The sequence below is a fragment of the Neopsephotus bourkii genome, unplaced genomic scaffold (genome assembly GCF_033783945.1).
Source record: "Neopsephotus bourkii isolate Nb327-2 ecotype Australia unplaced genomic scaffold, CSIRO-AGI_Nbou_v1 NB_1792, whole genome shotgun sequence".
NCBI classification, from domain to species: Eukaryota; Metazoa; Chordata; class Aves; order Psittaciformes; family Psittacidae; genus Neopsephotus; species Neopsephotus bourkii.
Window position 1 is genome coordinate 3,256,811 of NW_026902266.1, and position 22,253 is coordinate 3,279,063.

Consider the following 22,253-nt stretch of genomic DNA (forward strand, 5'->3'; position numbering starts at 1 on the left):
CTACAGAGTTTGTATTTACACGTGGTGTTTAGAAATAGCGGTGGACAGCTATTGCCTTTAAATTTTTTTCAATGCTATACCAGTGCTATGTAACTCATGAAAAGCACACCATTTTCTTTATTTTATCCCAGCCTTTAGGCTGCAATCTCTAACTGTAGGCCACTGTTGTTAAGACACCTTGTTTTAGTTTAAATATGCTGAGACCTAGTCAGGTATTGTGATGAAAGGTAGCCGTCTCAACATGAAGACATTCAGGAAAGCCAACTGCAGTTATTTTTGAGTTTTCTGAAGTGTTTTTTCTTCATGGGTAGTTGTCTGACTCTTAGGATAAGGGCTGAGATTCAGCTGCTGCTGTTATCTGTGATACGGAAGTCGTCTCGTGCCATGGTAGAACATTGGGTTGTTGTGAAAGTGCTGTCAATATGAGATATAGGGGAGGTCATGGGATCCCAGTCCAAGGAAGATCAGCATTCCTTAGCTTAGTTATTTACAAAATTAATGTGCTTTTATAGTTGTAACGTGCTTGGCTTGCATAAATGAGTGTATGTAATTGGTAGATGAGATGCAGCTCGTTGAGATGAACTGCATAACATTCTTTTAGTTAACACATCTATCCTAAATTTATGTCAATACGTTTTTGGACTCCTTTGCCATGTACTTTGTTATTTTCTGCAGATTTGGCTGAAGAACTATTAAGTCACCAACACTTGAATTTTTAAATGCTGGGTACACTAGATTTTTTTTTTTCTATAACGTAACATGGAATGGTCTTGCCTTACTAATTCCAAACTCTATCCTGGAATCTGGCTTCATCTTGTACAATTAATGCTCAGATAGAAATTACATTCCCAATAGCTCCTTGTGTTTTCCTTGTGGGAATGCAATAATGTGTGTGTGATCAGCAAAGATAAACACCGATCACAGAAACCCAAGCAGTTCCATCACACTTGCTTTGAATGTACAATTGATTAAATTGAGCAATAAGAAATATTTTGCAACTTCATTATTGCTAATTATATCCATAGTGCTTTTGAATAATTTGCAATCAGTTTTGTGATGTGTTGAGAGAATAAAAATGAAAGTATGCAGATAGCAGTGACAGTGACTTTAGTAACATGTCTACATGAGACTATTGTTGATTTTGGCTGCTAAAAGTCAATTTGCTTGAGGCAAAATGATTGATTTGCACTTCAGTAAAACTCGAGATAAACACGTGGTGCTGTGTTATAATTGCTCTTAGATCATGTTTTATGTGATACTCAAAGCCTTTTAAAAAGACTGTTGTTAAGTCTCTGAACAAACTCTGCTACCTTAGGGAATCGAAGCCAGCTGTCAGCAAGGGGGAATGACTGGTTTAGCTCTGAAGGATCCCTAATAAAGGGAACGGTACAAACACCCCATCACTCTTCTGTGTGGAGAGGACTGGAATGGGAAATCAGCTGCAATGAAGTTGTTTGGAAAAAGCGAGAATGGACAGAATTCAATTTACAAGTAAAATGAAAAGGGAGTTTCTAAAGTGATTCCATCTCATTTAAAATCTTTGTTTCAGAAGTGTGTTGAAGGGAGCCGTCTCTAGCTTAAAGTAACATAGGCATTTCCATACCATTCCAAGGTGCTGGAAGTAATGCTGTGCACACTCAGCCACAACTGAAAGTGTGTTCGCTAGAAAGGATTTTGGAATTTCTTAATATTTGCATAAATGCCTGTATGATTATCATTTATTTTTGTCTCAAGGGAACTCAAAGGCATTGTGAATTTCATTCAAATGCTGAACTCTCTGAGAGTGAGACAAAGACTGTAACTAGTTTGTTGAGCTGGATGAAGCTATAGTGCCACTGAAGTAATATCTGCATAGGTTTTACTAAGACCAGTTTGCTAGATTGAGATTTGTCTGTTTTCACTTTAGAGGTCCACATCTGAACTAGTCATTCTGGTATCCTTTCATGGTGAAAGAAGGAACTGGACAACTCTAGCTGTTCAGTTTAGAAGCAGAGCTTTAAAGTTAAACAAGATGAATTTTATGCTGTTTACCTGTTGGCTCAATAGAGCTTTCATCAAATGTTTTTATGTCCTTGTCAATACATGAAAAGCAAGCATGTTGGATTTTGCTCCTACTCCCTATGTTGACATAGTAACAGGAGAGACCTTAAATCTATCTGGTGAAGGTTTGTTAACATAACAACTCCGTGTTGCATTTTTTCCAGTCATGTTTATTGAACAAAATGCTCTTGAAATGCCCAAAGATGCTCTTCTCAAGCAGCAGCTGTGGAATTGGGCCAGGGTGGACTTTTCATATCCCAGATGGGATGTAGTAGGACTACTATTTAAGGCTAAATAGTAAATAAGATTTAGCAGAAGGTGGAATGAGCTGGGATACAGCTGCTGCATCACAAAACTGAATTGTTCTCAGTTGACTGCTTGTAACTTCTTTTGCCGACTGAATTGCAGCTAAGGGAGTTGGAGTAGGAGAAAGAACATTTCTTTGGGGAGGGGGGTGAGGACAGAAAGAAAAGATAACGTTATCAAAGATGGTCTTCTCTGGGACCTTCTCACTCTGAAGCGTGTATTTGTGATGCACTTGGGTTGGGGCTTCCACTAAGATGCTAGAATATAATAAAAGTGATGGGTGACACAGTGAGAAATGAAATGCCTGCTCTTTGTTTTATTAAACAGGTGCAGTGCCATACCTACACTGGATACTGCTGGTGTGTGACACCTGATGGCAAGCCTATTAGCGGCTCTTCTGTACAGAACAAAACTCCTGTATGTTCAGGTACTGTGGGAGTGGCTTCAACAAAGGCTAATTTGAGAAGTAAAGGGGTTGGGGAGAATGCATCCTGTTGAGAGTACTTAATCTTTCCAGGTGACTTGGTCACTTTAGCCAATTTAACACTGCAGTTATGCTTTTATCTCCCTATGTGCTTGCTGGCATTTGGAAGCTGCAAGGGAGTTTGGGCTATGGCAGGTCCACCCTGCAGTTAGGATACAGACACTCCTGCAAGGTTCACCTAGAAAAAACGCTAAGGCACTAAGGAAACAGCCTGTGGTAGCCAAGGCAAGAGTTGCAGTGTTGTTGTGTATACCATAACCAGCGATTCCTGTAACAGAATAACTTTTTTGCATGAGCTGTATTTAAAGAAGTGGTTCTTGAGCTCTGTTTTTTGGTGGACCATGAGGTCACTTTGCCTTCAGAGTGACTTCAGTTAAAAGTTTGATATGGCAGTTCTTGAGAAACTGGTGGTTGTTGACTACTAGCCACCAAATCTGGGGTCCTGCTGTTATGACGGATTTGGGTCTTCTGGTCATGTCACTCAGTTCCAGTTCTTAGTTCCTAGATTTTCATGTGGCCCTGAACACTAGCGTACAGTCTAGCTTTGTGAGCTGTGGTCAACAGAGCTGCTGTGGCAGTGGTGTGCTAGGCATAGGGAGAGCTGTGAAGCTGTTCCATACTGCAAGAATTCAGGGGCAACACTAGACTTGTGCTTTCCCCTTCACACCCACTTCCCAAAGAAGAAGAAAGAAAAGATAGCAAGCAAAGGAGTGTGTTTCTGACATGTTCAGGGATGTCATGCAGGCACTGCAGCTGCCTCTGGCTTCATGCTCTGCAGTCTACACCCCATGGGTGTTTAATGTATTTGTCCTCTCACACCTTACAGTGTTTGCCCTTTAGATAGGAGCATGACAGCAGTCAAACCTTTGGGTTTTTTTTTAATCCTCCGCATCTTATTCAGTGTCCTCTTTGGCTGTAGGATGTTTTGTGGTAATAAGCAAAAAAGTGACTTGCATGAGGGCTTGAGCTGAGTGGGAGAACTGTCTGGGAGCCAATGACTCAATGTAGCTTGAGGGGATGCTTGCTGTTGCACAGGTACATGGAAAGAAAGTAAAATTAATATCCTGTTTTAGTGTAAAATGAAATGCTATAGTAATTTGGCTTAAATGTTAAAATATTACTTTCTTCCACCATTCCCATGTATGGTTTTGGTAGGGCATGTTTTAGTCTTGCTTATCTGTTCATTTAGTCTTGAGCTGTTTATAAAATTGTGTTGCCAGGAAAGTAAAGTCATAGTGTTTTGTAGGACACACAGATGTTAAGCTCATGATGACTGATACTGGGTATGTGCTTCCTACTTGTAATCCAGCAGTAGATTGGTGATGAACTGATCTGCAAGTGAAAGTGCTTGGGCAATACAGTTTACATTAGAGTTTGTCTTGACCAGTCTCTTGGGCCTGTCAGAGCTGCCTCCTTTGGAGATGACTTGTGATCCATGTTTCTGGAAGGATCAGTAATTACTGGAACTGTTTAGTAATGCTGCCTAGAAGAATCAGTTTCTTGGAAATAAAGCTATTCTAAAAAAAAGAGGGGGGAAGAAAAGAACTTGTAATAGATTTTTACACTTTGGTAATGGATTTGTTAAAAAAGCTTTTATTATTAGTTCAATTTTTAGTGGAAAACTGTGTTCTGAAGCACTAAAGCAAACTGCAGAAAACTGTAGAATCATATGTATTAAGTAAAGATCTAAGTTATATTAAAAACCCCAGGATGTGGTCTATTCAAGTACATGCTGGATCTTACTCAGTGTCCCTTTTCAAATAGCTGGGGATGTTGAAATTCATTTTCTGCAAATTGTCCCACTTAATCCCTTCCCTTTAGAATACTGGCCTTGCTTTCCCTGCACACTCTCCCCACCTGTTTTTGATTTGCTCTTCCTGACATTTGCTTGCAGACCTAAGAAGTGACTCTTACTGATCTTTCCTACTTGCCCTTGGATTTATTCCAGGTTTCTTGATAGCATGCTAGTGCTCTGTTGAGCTCTTTCAAATCACTGGGTGTAGCTATTAAAGATTTCTTGTTTACCTTTGTCCTGATTTAATATCTCAACACACAAAACTTCCTTATGCTGTCCCAGTTTGTTGGAGCAACAGGCTCTCTGAATCCCAAACTGAGCTGTTGGCAAGTAAAACAGATGCTCTGTGGGTTGAGATGCTGATTGTGTTAATGTGACATTACACGTTCTGTGTGAACATGCAGCATCTAAATGTCTTTTTTTCTTCTTTTCCCTCCCCTTTAGGTTCTGTAACTGATAAACCATCAAGCCAGGGTAATTCTGGGAGGAAAGGTGAGTGGAGTCCTGTGCTTCAGCAACTTGTTTTGTAGTAGCTGCTGCCCTGCCAAGTCCCGTTGAGATAACTCAGAACCTGGGTTCCTAACTAGCTTGGTGTGTGGGAGGCTTTCATGCCTGTGGACCTCTACCTTCAGTAGGAGGAACAAAATAACAGTCTGTTGGTGCACCATCCCATGGAGTAGAAAATGCTGTGCTCTGCTCCTCAGCTGAGACATAGTACATGAAAACAGAGCTTCCCAAAAAAAGCATCTGGCACAGAATAACCTCTTGTTCACCTTGACGTTAACTACGGAGGATTTCAAGTAAAATCCCTAGTGATTAGGAAGGCTATCAATATGACTAGTATACTGGGAGTCAGGAGTGTCAATGTCATGATTGTGGCTTTATATGAGTTGAAAGTGTTGGGTCGTTTCATTTTCTTTTTCACAGAACATCAAACTCTCTGGCCAGATGTGCTGGATTAAACCCTAGCTATGCTTGGAAACCTCACTCTTTTGTGCATTAGACATTAGTCCTCCTTTACAGTCCTTGCCTTTCCTGAGTGAGGCATTTAGGTGTGTCATTGTTCTTCTCCTGTGTGTAGTTGAAGCCCTTCTCTGTGTCTCTGGTGTGTATTCACTGAAATAGCCTTGGGTGGGAAGAGTACATTGAGGGGCAGTCAAATTTGTCTGTAGGCCTTCTTCACACCATGATTTTTTTCAACCCTTCTCCCCTCTACCCCCACCATTCAGAGTCAACTTTTGAGTTTGTCTCTTTACTACAGGAAAAACAGTGCTGAATGCATCCTTACTCCTGCTGGTGAGGATGAAGGCTGTTTCCTGGGGAAAGCTCCTGTTTTAATATCTGAAGTGGAATTTTTAGTGCTAATTCTTTAAACCAATCATTCCTGATACTTCAAAACACAGGAAAATGCCTACCTCAATGACAGTGCTTTAATTTGAAGACTGCTTTAATTTGGGACTGTCAATACAGTCGTGTGAACACTTAACAGGGATTGTAGATTGCTATGTTCAGAGCAGTGAACATGATCAAAAAGCATTTTGAGAATATCTGTTCTCCAGTATATTGCTTGTGTATTGCAGCTTAGGAAGAAGTGGGGAGGAAAAGATGCAAAGAAAACTACTTAGTTAATACTGAATGCTGAAGCCTGCTTCTTATTTTAGATAAGGATATGTCTCTGTAAACCTGTAATTGCATGTTAATGTATAATTGGCACCTGAATGCATTGTTATCATTCTGTTAATGCTAGTCTAGCCCGAAGTACAAGCAAATCAAGTAGCTCTTGAAATCTGAATTATTTTTGGCTGGGGATTGTTTGTAGGCTTCCTACCTGAGTAGTCCTGGTCTGTTCTTTTAGAATTGGAAGCAGCTGACATTGGATTTCAAAGGAAACAGGAGCAAAAGGGGAAAACATCTGAACCTGTTTTTTCCACTTCACTCCCTTTATTAACTCAGAAGTTGGAACATGCAAAAAAGAAAGAACTGTAAATGGAATGAGTTAATCTAAAATTTGCAATATACATCGATTCTCCTTGGTGCTGCTTGTGGCATCCTGTTTCAAGAATGGTATGTTTAGTCAGGTGATTGCAAAAACATCCTGTCAAGAAAAAGAAAATGATTCTTTTTGGGCCAGCATGCTTCAAGCAATCGTGTACATTTTCTATTCCCTCCAGCTCTGAATCTGTTCATATCTATTGAAAGCCACTTTGGCTTTTCTCCATCAAGTTAGAAAAATACTTGTGAGCAATCATTAAATAGGTCTTTTAAAATCAAGAGGATTTGGGGAGCTGAAATAATGTGGTTTAAAACTTGATGGACTTAGCGTTACTTTTGGGGCTAGTGATGAATACCTAATTAAAAATTCATCTGTATTTCTTGTCAGTGTGTTTTCTTGACTTATATTACTTTGATTCAAAATTCCAGCATCAGATCCTATTGTAAGGAAGTTGGGACCAAGAACAGGCTGCCTTCCTTGAAGCAAGGTGCTTGCTGGAGGTCTGACTTCTCTGAAGGCCTGTAGCTAGCCTGTGTGCATATAACCATCCATTCCAACTGAGTGTTCAGGCTCTTTCTGTAAAGATTGCCCTTTGCAAGATGACAGGGCAGGGTGAGGAGGCGTCCAGCAGGAACAGAGTCAGTGATGACATTCCTGTTGCAGAGGCACATCTTTGAAATTTCTGACATCACTTTGGGCAACTGCTACCTGAATCAGGAGCTTTTGGACTTCTCCCCCCGCTCCACACACTCCTCTCTCCATCCCTGGGTAAGGGTCTCTGTGAGTGGAAGAGCGTATTGTCTGGCACACAGTAGGCCCTTTTGGGAGGAAACAATAGCTGAGGCTCTCAAAAGTGTTTTCTTTTGTCTCATTCTTACAGGAATGTAAAATATGGAGCTAATAAACTTTGTGTGATGCTGGTGCCTTTCAGGTCTTCAAGGCAAAGTAGTCTTTCTGGATAGAGGCTTCTCTGCCTTAGAAACTGCAGATGACTAGGGTTAAGCTGTTGGGTAATAAATGAAGACTTAATTAACATGAGCTCTTTTTTAGAAGAAACAAAACGATGTTGGAAGGAGAAGAAGGCTGGGTATTGGTAATAACCCTTTCTCCAAATGTTTTGGCCTCTCTCCTGTTTAGCCCTAATTTCTGGGAGTCAGTAGGTGTGATGGACTCGCCAGAAGATGTGATTCCCCTCACAGGCTCTCTCACTACTGATGAAAAGAAAATGAAATGGCTTTATGATCACGTGGCTTGGCTTGTAGTTCCAGAAGTGGTTCTGTGGAGCCTTCTGCAGAGAGCAGACAAGAGTGCTGGCAAGAAATCCTTTTTATTTTTAAATCCCATGCTCTGGTTACCCATGTTTACATTGCTGCTATTGCTGTATGATGCAATGCCAGTTATTCATACAATTTGCCCTGTAAGGTAATTTAAATCCAATTAACTTGGCACCAAACTTAAAACTTTAAAATAGTATGTATTGATTTGTTCTGTGGCTGAGAAGTGCTCTGTTGCTGGAAGGCAGAGACCTGAGTCTACAGAGATGGAAGAATGTTTGTTATGAGGCAGAATAGAAACCTAGGTTCTCCAGGACAAGCTTGGTGTGTGGACTTTACAGCTCAGACAATTACCATTGTTCTTCCTATGCTGAATTCAGCTTGCAAGTGAAGAACAAGTTTCCAAGCCCTTTGTCGTGGAATGCAGTTATTCTTGGGTGGGATTAGGATATCCAGAACCTGCAGATTTCTTTTGCTGTCTCTTCTTTATTTCAGCTTGTTCCTTATACAGTCTTTTCTTGTAAGGAGCTTTTTGCTCTAATTTACTCCATTTGCTGCTTCATTTGGAAGGCCTCAGAGACTTCGAAGATGCATGCTAGCCCCTAGAGGGGTGGATCTCATCTCCCCCCTCTTTCCCACTGGGAGGTTCTTCATGTTTTAAGAAGCGGTGAAAGGCATCCTTGGAGCCAATGGCCCTGGATTTCTTCGCTGCCTAAAGAATGTAGACCGTTCTTTCTGGCAAAGGGAAATTGTGCCACACATTTGAAACAAAACAAGCAAACATAGAACAAAACAAAGCTTTCTTAATCTGAGGAATGCTGGGGCTTTAGTATCTCAAAGCTGCAAATTTGGCATACTGCAGCCGTGAGTATTGACTTTCACAGTCATCAAGCAGGTTTTAATAAGTAGGCTGGTCAGGAGATAGAGGGATGTAAAAAGCAACCATGTCACTGTTTATCTCCAATAAGCTTAAAGTCACTTGATCTTCCTTCTTAAAATCAGAGCGAAATAAAAGTAGCGAAATTGGCTATGGGTGAAGAGGAAAAAAGAAATCTAGGTTGTGATACTGATTTGTTAGTGGTTGTTAACTGTGCTGGATGTTGTGCAAGATGCTGATACTATATTTTAATCAACTGAATGAAGGAAATGGGAAGGAAGGCTTGATTTTATAATCTGGCATTAAAAGATGATGGAAGTACAGGGTAAATATGGGCCCAGTAAGTCAGTGTCAGTCATGAAGAGTACTGAATGGTATGAACTCCCTTTTTCTTTCACTTTCATAAAGTCTCTTGCAATGCATTAAATTAATGCATTAATTAATGCATTAAGTCCATGGGTCCTGATGAAATCCATCCGCGAGTCCTGAAGGAGCTGGCAAATGAAGTTGCTAAGCCGCTGGCCGTCATATTTGAAAAATCATGGCAGTCAGGTGAAGTTCCCGACAACTGGAAAAAGGGAAATATAACCCCCATTTTTAAGAAGGGGAAAATGGATGACCCGGGGAATTACAGACCAGTCAGTCTCACCTCTGTGCCTGGCAAAATCTTGGAGCAGATTCTCCTGGAAGCATGCTAAGGCACATGAAAAACAACAAGGTGCTTGGTGACAGCCAGCATGGCTTCACTAAGGGGAAATCCTGCCTGACCAGTTTGGTGGCCTTCTGTGATGGGGCTACAGAACTGATGGACAGGGGTAGAGCAGTTGATGTCATCTACCTGGATTTGTGTAAAGCGTTCGACACTGTCCCACATGACATCCTCGTCTCTAAATTGGAGAGACATCAATTTGATGGATGAATCACTCGGTGGATAAAGAACTGGCTGGATGGCTGCATGCAAAGAGTTGTGGTCAATGGCTCAATGTCCGGCTGGAGACCAGTAACGAGTGGTGTCCCTCAGGGATCGGCGTTGGGACCGGTCTTGTTCAACATCTTCGTCGCTGACATGGACAGTGGGATTGAGTGCGCCCTCAGCAAGTTTGCCGATGACACCAAGCTGTGTGGTTTGGTTGATACGCTGGAGGGAAGGAATGCCATCCAGAGGGACCTTGACACGCTTGTGAGGTGGGCTGATGCCAACCTCATGAAGTTTAACCATGCCAAGTGCAAGGTCCTACACCTGGGTCGGAGCAATCCCAGGCACAGCTACAGGCTGGGCAGAGAAGAGATTCAGAGCAGCCCTGAGGAGAAGGACTTGGGGGTGTTGGTCGATAAGAAAATGAACATGAGCCGGCTTCAGTGCGCTCACAGCCCAGAAAGCCAACCGTATCCTGGGCTGCATCAAAAGGAGTGTGACCAGCAGGTCGAAGGAGGTGATCCTGCCCCTTTACTCTGCTCTCGTGAGACCTCACTTGGAGTATTGTGTGCAGTTCTGGTATCCTCAGCATAAAAAAGACATGGATCTGTTGGAACAAGTCCAGAGAAGGGCCATGAAGATGATCAGGGGACTGGAGCACCTCCCATATGAAGATCAGCTGAGAAAGTTGGGACTGTTCAGCCTGGAGAAGAGAAGGCTGCATGGAGACCTCATGGCAGCCTTCCAGTATCTGAAGGGGGCCTATAGGGACACTGGGGATGGACTCTTCATTAGGGACTGTAGTGATAGGACAAGGGGTAATGGGTTAAAACTGAAACAGGGGAAGTTTAGATTGGCTATAAGGAGGAAATTCTTTCCTGTTAGGGTGGTGAGGCACTGGAATAGGTTGCCCAAGGAGGTTGTGAATGCTGCATCCCTGGTAGTGTTCAAGGCCAGGTTGGACGAGGCCTTGGGTGATATGGTTTAGTGTGAGGTGTCCCGGCCCATCGCAGGGGGGTTGGAACTTTATGATTTTAAGGTCCTTTCCAACCCTAACTATTCTATGATTCTAAGTTCCAGGCCTGTTTTGACTTGCTTTGCTTCCCTTAAAAAAGCTGGCAATAGCATCTGCAATTCCATGAGCCTGGGGGAGGTATGGTGATGTTGGTGAAATGTAAGCCCTGATGGCCTCACAGAAGGCGAAGTCTGGGTTGAGCTGGTTTTATGCTTACTATCTTACATGTAGACAAGACTCCTTTATGGAATTGCAAGAAGCTTTTGCCCAATGAGTTTGCAGCCTACAAGAAAACACTGGAGCAGTTACAGGAACTTAAGATGAGCAACTTAAAATTCCTGTCAATTAAACATCTAGAATTGGGTTCCTTTTTGTGGGTTTAACAGTGAAAAATGGGCTTAAAGGCAGGCTTCATTTCAGGGAAATTCTCCACTGCAGTTGTGGGCAAGTTGGCAAGAGAGCCAATCTGTAGCTTGCTTTCTGCTGGTTTCCAAGAGTCTTGCCTCCAAAAAATGTTAATGGCCTAGTTGTACAGCCAGTAGAGTGAGCAATTTGAATCAGTAATGAGCCATTAGTAATTAGACTGAGCAGTAAAGGGTGAATGCTCTCCTCAGGCAAACCCAAGTGGAGGACAGCTTGTGCCGATGTAAATAAATGGAACCGTTTGTACATGGAGACCTGGAAGCTTTGTCTGCTGGTGGTAAGAAGTCAGGTGCAGCTGGCGCTAATTCACCTTCTGTCATCTTACAAGGAAGGTGGTTGGTATGTCTCAGAAGACAGATATCTTGACAAAAATATCACATAGAAATATGACCAAAACCTGAGACTGGGACTTTGGTCTTTACCTTCTCCAGTTCTTTCTGGATTCAGCCAGGTACTGACCAAATCTGAAACAGCTGTGCTATTACACAAACTGAGCTTCAAGTGCCAAATTATTCCTGCCTCTCCAACCTCGTATATACTAAGAAAATGCTCTGTGATGTGTTTAGAAGCTTGTGGAGGATACAGGAAAGATAGAGAAATATTTTATAGCCTCATCAGTAAGGTGAAAGAAATACAACTTTACTGGAGCAGTATGAAATCAAGTGATGGTTTTAGCTGGTGAACACCATCTTATGATGAATTTCTTGCAGAAGATTAACAGATACTAAGTCTGCAGTATGATGAGAACAAATCCTCTAGTTCCCTTATGTTACATATTTATTTCTAACTAATATACTAACTTATAAGTCTGGATGAAGGAGAATTTTCATATAGAAATTGCTTTCTGAAGGAATATTCCTAGAGCTGACATGTTTCTGATAGGTCTTTTCTAGGTGATACATGCACACAGTGTGTACATACAGTTTCATGCTTCTGGACAGAGATGTATGTATAATATAGCTATGTGGAAACAGTTATATGAATGTATAATGTCTGCTTCCAGAAAGCAGCAGGTTTTCTCTGTGTGTGTGCTATGTGAATGCTCTGAGCCCTCTTGATGTGCTAAAGCTCAATTTGTCTTACCATGCACTGGTGGTGACCATTTCTCAGTCTTCCCTGATCAAATCTAGCAGGGGACAGGAAGTAGTCGCTGGGGGAAACATGAATGTATGCTGCTTTTCATGAAACTGGGATAAAAACTCAGGTGACTGCAAAGATTAACGTACAAAACCACTGTCCTGCAAAGGCCTGAGTGGGCTGTGAATAAAAAGTGCTATAGATGGAACTTGTAACACATAACATTTTGGTTAGTGAATCTTTATATTTCTAGGAAAACTCAGTGGTGGAATTGAAGTTTGCTTCTCTGTTATAAAAATAGTTCTGTAAAAAATACCATTACTTTACTTAGAAGGTTTGTCAGTTGGTAGATATTCAAAAGTCTGTCTGGTTCCTATCACTATCCCTATATTGTACATAATCTACAAAATCGTTTAATAAATTCTACTTAAATGTAGTTGTCAAAAGCAAGTGAATTTCCCAGGTATGGCAGTTTGAAGTTTGTCAATATTGCAGATTTTATAAGATAGAGAGAACCCAGCTTTTAGATGGGAGTTGTGATCAATTTTTGGTGAGAACAGAGAAATACAATTTTACAATACTGTGTATACTGGATCACTTTTCCAGAGTGGAGCAGTGTTATAAGAAACACTTTGATGTATCTCATAAATCAAACCGATTTGTGAAATGTTAAGGTCTAGATGAAAAATTCAACCTCAGATTTGCTACATAAACAGTAGAATTAAAAACAATCCTTTTGGGTCCCCACATCATTGACTTGTCTGAAATTGTTTAGTTTTCATCAAGACATTTTTCTGTGGGCCTCAAGAACATATGTATCAAATTTGAGGTTGAAGAAAGTTTCACTGGCAAGTTTAAGCAGAAGGCAAATTCTGGTTTAAAGTATATTTTGTTTGATATAATACAAGAATTCTGCTTTCATCTATAAAGCAACAGTTCTAATCGGTAGGTTAGTCTATATAATATGACTTAATAAAATCGTAGTTTACAAGTGTTATTATAGCAATCTACAGACTACTCATGTCTGTAATGTCTTAAGGACAGCTGTAAAGGCTTTTAAATGATTAAGTCATAGTATTGAGCAGCCTGGTGAGTAGATCTAATAAGCAGACTAACAATTGATTAAGCCACATCTGTTAAGGTATTAACTGTTTATGTGCTATACACAGATTTCTGGTGTCTGACCAATTACAGCTTCCAGAGAAATGGAATACTTCTGGGATCTGTGGGTTGTTTTTGTCGTTTAAATACTTAATAGCTATGTGGCCTCAACACTTTTTTTTTCTTTTCTCTTTTTTTTTTTTTTAGAAGAGTTGTTTAAAAAATTCTGCCCATGCTCTTGCTGTCTGGATCAGCATGCCAAGATGTTCTACTATTATGCTATGTATTTGTCTAGATCCTTTAAAACAGCGTCATTGTAACTTTGAAATTAATAGTCCCAGGCTTCCTGTCTTCTATAGCTGTTTCTTAAAAATAAACCTGAGGATAAATTGGAGAAATTGCAGGGTTTGTAGGTAAGTGAAGCTTTGTATCAGCCTAACATGAACCTATTTTGTTTGAGTATTCATGTCCTATAGAAGAATCTGAACCTTAATCAATGTAGTCTACAAGCAAATGTGTTTTGTTGTGAGTGCAGGGGTTCAGCTGGGGGACTGCAAGTACTTCCCTTTCAACTCCTTTGCCCCAGTATCAGTGTTTCTCTGTAAGAGAAAGAAACTATGAAACTGCGATGGGAAAGCTTGAATGCATGCAGAGCATGTGTGCTTGTAAACAAAATCGGGGAAACTGGAGAGTCAACCACAGTGTTTGTTCAAGTTTCAGAGATGGCACCTTTGGGACTTAAAGCTTCTTTAGAACAGATCTAGCTGGAATGATAGCTTCCCTTCATGCATTCATCTAGGTTTTTGTTTTATGTTGATAGCAAGATATATGTATTGCAAAATGCTTTGATAAAGTCTAGGGATGGAAAAGTCTTACCAACAGACTGAATTTCTTTGGGCTGTGTGCATGTCTTTTATTACATGTCAGCTTGGAGCTTAGATTCTGATGGGACATATACGTGCTGCACCAAAGCAATTCTCAAGTGTAAGTAAGTGTAAATATTTGACAGATTTTATCTTGACTGTTCAAATACATTCTTGAGCGCTCACAAATGCGCCTTTAAATGATGATAGTTCTGAAGGTCTTGGGCTCATTTTGAACAGTCAATCTGTAGATGTGTGGCAGAATGACTTTGAGGGATGACCTTCCTCCTCTTAAAATATATGTATATATATATTTTTTTTTTTTACTTTTGAGAATGTGGTGTCACTTGTACCCCATGTACCTTTCTGAGATGTGCTTTGTTCCATACATACAGATTTCCTTCTGAAGCATGTTAAATCCTTTGGATGTCCTTTCAGTGCAACTCGGTTACCCTGCCTATCTGCCTCCTGCCATTATTCTCCGTTCCTTCCCTCATACAGAAAAGCCATTCCTTCAGTTTCATAATCAGATAAAAAAGCTCTTTTAGTCTAAAATCAGATCCTGGGGTGAACCAGCTGGGGCAATATATTTAGAGAGCAGATTTGTGCTCACTCACCAAACCTCTGAACCTCTACTCTTAGTGATCCTGGGGGAGAAAAAAACCTGTAGAAACAAGCAGTGAATAAAAAGTGTATGCAGGTTTTTTCCCTTTTCCATCATTTGCACACATGCAATACAGGCATAGCACCAAGGTATCCATTCTCTTTGCCTGCGAGGAAATGAAAAGGAGTATTGTAAGCCTAAGACTAGTCTGGTTGTCAGCCAGGAATTAGTCCTCTAAAGGATAAAGGGAGAGGGGCTGGTGAGAGAAGAGCCTGAGAAGGGGGAGCTGGAAGGGGGAAAGCACACTTTGAGATGGGTTCAGTGCACATGTGTAAAGATGGAAGGGGTCTTGTGCTTCCTCAGCATGCAGGTGTCGGGAGAAAGGCAGGGAGCTTGTGTTCTTATACACGGGCATGTGTCTGGGGGAGCAGGGTCAAAAATTTAGAGTATTTACTTAATCCCTTGGAACAGCTTTTTTTCTCTTCTGTTTTCTTTTTGTGTTTAACAGACTGCTTTACAGGGGACACGTGTGGTAATTAACACATGCAGCTGTAGGGCTTCAGCCATATGTCTGAATTTCAAATGGCCATTGATCTGGGAAATTTGCTGCCGTCTCCACCCCCCCCGCACTTATAGGCCGTATTCCTTGAAGATGTGAGGGAATTTATAGAGTCTTTACCTTGAAGAGGCCAGAGCTGGAAGGAGAGGAGTGAAAGGGAATGTGTGTGATGTTGGGGAGAGAGAGAGAAGAGAGAATGAGGTTCCAATCACACCCTTCAGGCCCCTTGCCCCAGGCCACTGTATATTTCAGGTAGCTTCTAAAATGTTCCCAAAGATCGTTATTTGTATGAAGCGTGCATAACAATCGTTAATTTTTTAACTCATTCAGCAAAGTAGCCAATGGTCAGAATCACAATGTCCTTGTGGGCTTTTCAGATTGTGCTCCTCTTTTCGCAGCTGCAGGTATCTGGCCTCTTACGCAGCCTGTAAGTGGCAAGGTGGAGTTGATTGTGGACTCTGAGAAGCCATTCAGAAGAGGTAGTCAAGGAGGGAGTGTGTGTATGTGTGTATGTTGGGGGGAACAGAGAATACTTCACATCAAAGCAGGGCCTCCTGAAAGAAGATGTGATATACAGTAGGTAAAATTAAACCAGAGAGGCTAAACTAAACAATCATAAGATGGTTGTTGCTTTTGCCAGCAGTGATCAGGCAGCTGTTGACAGCACTGTAGAGCTGTCTACAAACTTCTCTTAAAGTCTGGGGCAATGTCAAGTGCTAAAATCTTGCTATGAGATATCACGTCTTAAGTGAAATATTTCTTTGTGTGGAAACTTTTTTGTTCCTGTTTTATTTCAGATGTCACTCAAGGCAGTGAACCAAATGGAAGAAGTTCGGAGTTAAGATACTGAGGTCTAGAATCCTGCAGTATCTATCATACTTCTGGTGCTTAGAGGGTGCGATAGAAATGTATTATTCTAGTCTAGGAAGCCATAAAAAAGTAAGCCTCTCTTCCTCCACTTTTCCTCCTTCAGTCTATTTTTAAACTTCCTTAGTGCTGGCTATCACCAACCTCTTGATCTCATCTCTCACTCCACGGTGCTAAGTAATGCTGGCACTTTGGACGTGTTTTCTGGTCTGGAGGGGGAAAAAAAAAGAAAAAGAGAAAACCAACAAACAACAAACTAACAAACATTCCTAAATAGTGTGCACTCCAGCTCTTGCTGAAGGGGACTGTGATTTTCTCAACTCTTATTACTGATACATTTTTGTGTGTCCTATCTGTGCTCTCCACTTCCCCTGTGAAGAGTAGTGCCAGGATTGTCTGGAGCAGCCATGTACCGTACTGCCTCTTCTGACACACCTCCCTTTTCTCCCTTTATTACCATGGATGGTGTCCCGTTCTTAGGACAAGATGGCCAGACATCTCTTCTGTAGATTAGCATGACCTTTTCCACAAATAATGTGGTTGTAGCCTGTATTGATATGCACTTGGATACAACTTCTGTTGCACAGATGCAGGGTCTTAATTCTTTTCCTATTACAGCTATTTTCCTTTCAACTGCTTATCTCCCTGAAGAATAAGGTTATTCCCATATTTCCTCTCCTCTTCGTTACCTTGGGCCTTTTGTTTAGAGAAAAAGTGCTGGATTTACAGCCGTGTAGTTTACCATAGCAAGTCTTTTCTACACCAGTTGACCCATGAAGGTGTCTGCTGGTCAAAATGAGTCTTGGAGACTCAGTTTTGAAACTGAATGCCATCCCCACAGCCAGCTACCTTTTGTCCATTAGGAAATACATCACCATTCTTCAGCATGCTTCAGATATACATGGTTTTTGCTAACAGGTGGTGTTTGTTGCTATGTGTCATGACCAGTCCCAAAAGCCATTCAGTTCCATTGGTTCTTTTAGCTATTCCTGCATTTCTTCTTGGGTGTGTGTATCAGTAGGGGAATAGCAGTAGACTTTTGAAGGCCAGGTAAGTATGTAGCTGAATGAAAAAATTACTACTTCTATAGGGAGCCTCTTTCTCCAGCCCATATTAGTTCTTTAGGTTTGAAGGTAGGCCGATAGCCTTCCAGTGTGGTGTTGTAGCAGATATTTTCATGACGCTGAAATTGCTGCTGGTATGTAAGGAAAATAGCCATGCTCAGTGATGGTTGCAGGTTCTTCTCTTTAGCTGAGTGGAAGATTGCTAGAAGCTGTGAAACATCTATCTCCTATGACAAGCAGGCTGCAATCCAGTGACAAGCAGAGCCTGGTCAAACCTCCATCCTTTGCTCCACTTCCCACTCCTCAATAAGCAGTCGAACTAGTCTTTTTTTACCGTGCTTGTGTGGCTGGTGAGGATGGGCTCGCAGCTTGTGCTGCCGAATGCTATGTTCTGAAATTATCTGCTGTGATGTAAACAGGTTTACATGTAAAAGTCATGCGTTTACATGTAGCATTTCTAGGCAAGCTGTACAGTGGGAACAATGCACTCTAGGTCAAAGAGGGATTTCAGTCCCTGCTGCTGCCTAGCTGATTTCATGAGGTATATGAACAATACAAAGTAGGATGAGTTCTGACACCATGGCATTGGGAAGATGCCTGTTTTTCAAGATAAAAGTATTTCATTGTTTATACAGTCGTTAAGAAATGAATTTTTTTGATTATTATCTCAGCAGGATGGCAGGAACAGCAGCAGGACAGAAAAGATGCAGCAATACCAGGAAAACACTGCCTTCTTCCAAAGAATTACAAAACTTTGCCTCGTAGGGAAGGAGGAGGGAAGGGAGGAACTGAGCTCAAAGGGAGAAATGGTCAAATCTGATACAATGGAAATGGTAGATTAACAAAAGTATATATGACTTGCGTCTTAGCAGCTCCCTGAAGAGTCTTTGGATAGATGATAAACAGGTTCTTTTTTTTTTTAACTTTTTAATTATTTTTTTTTCTTCTGGTTGATGACATCAGTGTGTATTTCTAAATAATACGATGCCATATGATTTTGGTCTAGCTTCACAAATGAAACTGCTTCAGCGAGTGTTGAAGGAGGGTGGGAATAGCAAGTCTCTGAAGATGGCAGGGGGACAATGCCTTCACAGCTTGAGAGAGATTCCATATTGATCAAAATAAAGCTTTAAACTGGACATGGTCTCAAACTAACCTGACCTTTATTACCCACTCCTCCTTTTCAGCAGATAAGGTTCAGATCTAGCCTTTGGTGTTTATTTTCCCATTACTTCAAAATCTTTGAAGAGACCTATTTTGCTTTTTATGTAGGAATTTGGCTGTGAGTCTGAAAACTGTAAAACTGCATAAGGTAAACCTATGCAGAACGATGAATCTTCTCCACCCAGGCTTCATTGTATTTGATTTTAGAAATGCTCTATTAACCAGTCTGAAATCTGATCACTGGTTCTCTGCTCATCTCTTACAGGCAAATTGCTTTGATAGAACAGAAGGTCTCAGTGTTAGACTTTGGCCCCAGAATGAACTGAAAATTCTAGTTAAGTTCAAAACAGCAGGGCTGTGTACAGATTCCTTGTTCTGAATTAGTTCTCTCTTCAGGTTTCTTGAGAGGTACTGCTGCTTCTTTTCCAAGTCTACAAAATTGGTTGACTGCTGTTTGCTCTTCACAATTTAGAGAGAAACTGGCTAAAAACCGAGAAATCTTATTTCACAGGTCTCATGGTTTTGAACCCCTCATTTATTACTCACTAGAACAGAAAAGACCACATGAACTTGTGGCTCCCTGCTGTCCTCCCAAATTAGTTGACAGCACTATAGTTGGGATCTTAGCTTGAGAAAGGGGAGAGCGATGGGCAAGTCTCAAGTTTGAATGAGGTGAGTGCTTTAAATGCTGGATTTAATTATTTTAAGGTTCTTGCTTTGTCTTCTGCTTGGAAGCATGCCTGCATACCTGAGGAAAAATATTATTTGGAATGCTATATTTCTAGGAGTAGGTTAAAGCAACAACTTTTCAAACATACTGAAGCAAATTTGCATCACTAAAAAGCTTGCAACCAGACCAGCTTAATTCTCTGAGCCTTCATGGATGAATCTGCTTGTTCCTAGAATAACATGAATGTCTGTCTGCATTGGCACCAAACTCCGTAAGAGTTTTGCCGTCAAAGTGGTGAAGTATAATGGTTTAGTTCTCAGCTGCATTATCCTCCATGCAGCAGAATTAGGAAGAATGTTTTTGTTCTTCCCAGAAAGGTTTGCATAACTTACAGAAGTGAGTCAGGTATTTAAGTGGTAATTACCATAGGGCTTGGTTCAACCTGCAAAGTTCAAATCTGAATCTGGATCTGAACTTTCCCAGAGGCAGGGGGCGTGTTTGGACATTGTGTTGGTTTGACCTATTATAGTGCAAGTTCTGAAATGCAGGTCCAGATGTATCTTCCCAAGTATGAGACTTTCAGGGCCACTTTTTTGTTAAACTGACTCCTTTGAAATGATACATAATGGAAATAATATAAAACTGGATCTCATTTTGGGGAAGAGCTTTGTGTCTGAAGGGTAGTATCTTGCTGTGCCTCTGTTTTTCAAAAGGAGCTGTTTGAAAGCTACAAAAAATGAGAAGTTAGAGGGCAGATTTGTTTTGGCTAATTGCTGTAGAAGTATCTGGAGAACTTAAGCAGTAAATGAGGACTTTGGATTTTAGAGAGAGCCTTTCTGAATCTTGGGATTCAACAGTTTTAAAAACATGGAATCCCAGATACTGAGCATTGCTATTAATACAGAGTGCTGCTTCAGAGCCCTTTTGACACATTTGCTTTTGAAGGACCAGGCCCAGGAAGAGGGAGCTCTTTGTCTGCAGTCAGAATAAACTCATTGTACACCCAGACAATTAACTCTTCAATCGACTTGCCAGCCTCTGTAAAGCACTCGGTCCCCTCTCTGTCTATCTCCAGTTTTATTCAGACATTTAAGGGCACCAATGTTTTTTGTTTATTATTGTAAAAAAGTCCTTCACAAGAATAGTCAGAGCAGATCAACATTGTCCTCCCAGCAGCATTTATCTCCGCTTGGCAGTGAATGTGTCAATCAGGAATCAAAAAGCCAAACAGAGGAGGCTTTGAATTGTGTCACGGGGGTCAGAGTTACTTCCAGCTGTCTGTGCATGGGATAGGCTTTCTTACAGGGCAAAGAATTGAGCTGCCATACAAATGCACTGACTACATTGGACCACAAAGTACTTGGGGCTTGAGTGGCTTTTTTGATGTTGATGCACCTGCAAGGGAGATGTGAGAAGAAAAGGGGGAAACTAATGCCTTCCTGAAGGAGAAGGGGAAGACTCCTCATCCTATCTGGGTGATGCCTGAAATGCAGTGTTGAAGTAAACAGTGCCTGTGTCTGTATGGTGTACAAAATAATTGATGTAGGAAGGGAAGAATCACTGCAGTGACAGCACAAGTCAGCCTTTGCAGTTAAAAGCTCCTTAAGCCATACAGAGCTCTTTCATGTTCAGCACTTGGACATATTTTCACCTTTTAAAGCAAAACTATTCTGTATTTTGTTCCGTGTCCAAGTATTTGTGGGCTGTTATATCCAAAGGGATCCCATTATTGCTGTTTCTTAAAATGAAGGCAATAAAGAGTGAAAACTCGTTTTTGCTGATTTACTTTAAAAAGTTGGGGTTTTCCTTAACAGCTGTGCGATCTCCATGCATAGACGTGGTTGGACTTGATGATCTTAAAGGTCTTTTCCAACCTAAATGATTCTATGGTTCTGTGGAAAGGGGTGTGAAAACCTGGCAGGGAAGTCTATCTGCACCGGTGCATTTCAATTTCAGCTGCTTGGCAAGAAATTATCTTGATTTGGCTGGATTATAAGAATTTCAATTTTTTTTTGGCATGAATGCTAACTTTCTCCATTAATGTTGGCAGTATGTCTGTGCATAAAAGTTGCTGGAATAAACATGTATATTTGTGTAAGACCCCATGTAGTACAGCATAGGTTTTGTTGTCTTTTTTTTATACTTTAAACAGTACCCCCAAGCCTGGGGGTAATATGCAGAAATGTCAAAGTTGTAAAATTGTATTTGAACTGCAGAGATACAGGGAGCTTGAGTTGACCTGAGAGGTCTTTGTTGCATCTGAGTGGTTATTAAAGCCACTAAAAGGTGTACATATGACTTCAGTCCCTAAGGAGTGCTCAAGCCTAGGAAAACTATTCTCCCTTCCTATTGGTTTGACAGACCCAGTAAAGGTTGTCTGTGCTGCATTGAACAGGACAAGTTGAGAATTCACTCTCTGTCCTGGCTGTCTGTGCTCTAAGTTGCCTATTTAGCTTGAGCTATGCTAAGTAATGGCTCGCCCCAAACCAGATGATGGTAAGTGAAAGAATCACTTGACACTGGAAAAAGGTTGCCTTCTCCCAAGGCAGAGCTATGCACTTATAACTGTCATCCTCCTATTCTATCAGGCTGACTCAAAGTTTGGGACCCATTGATATTCAAGCCGTGGAGTTACAAAAAAGACTAGATTATGTGCAAGGCCTGGATGGTTGAGTGCATAAGCATTAGCACACTTTAAAATGGTAGAAATGGTTTAGTGTGAGGTGTCCCTACCCTTGGCAGGGAGGTTGGAACTAGATGATCTTAAGGTCCTTTCCAACCCTAACTATTACAGAGTGTCTCATGGGTCCTAACGAAAACACAAAAGTGATGTACTGAAAGTTGAGGTTGCTTAGAAAACATGCACATCTTGGTCTGTTAACATGGTGATACAAGTATATAGATGACTTCTGCAGTGGATATATTTTCTTGGGTATATATGATATGGGAGGTTATTTCTATCATGTAACTTTTTCCCTTTCTCCAGCTTCCTTTAGGTGGCTTGAGGCAAGAACAGTGATTCAGAGTAGCAGGCAGTTACTTCATATTCCTTTCCATAGTAATTTGTGCTTTTTCAATGTCAGGGAGTTTACTTTTCTCCTGACAACTCAAGCTGCTCATGGCCTCAGTGCCTGTTGTTCAAGTAAAAACTCACTTTAACA

General features: G+C 41.1%; 2 protein-coding genes across 8 annotated transcripts in view; one reads left to right on the forward strand and one right to left on the reverse strand.

The window, feature by feature from the left end:
* Nucleotides 1-22,253, forward strand: part of SMOC1 (SPARC related modular calcium binding 1) — a 136,830-nt gene that overhangs the window by 59,627 nt on the left and 54,950 nt on the right. For all 7 annotated transcript variants that reach the window (XM_061380305.1, XM_061380309.1, XM_061380303.1 and 4 more), the window contains exons 4-5: nt 2,674-2,773; nt 5,070-5,117. In XM_061380305.1, coding sequence (XP_061236289.1) covers nt 2,674-2,773; nt 5,070-5,117 — 148 coding nt within the window. The remainder of the gene's footprint in view (nt 1-2,673; nt 2,774-5,069; nt 5,118-22,253) is intronic.
* Nucleotides 1-22,253, reverse strand: part of LOC133226619 (cytochrome c oxidase assembly protein COX16 homolog, mitochondrial) — a 299,200-nt gene that overhangs the window by 12,247 nt on the left and 264,700 nt on the right. The gene's annotated exons all lie outside the window — the stretch shown is intronic.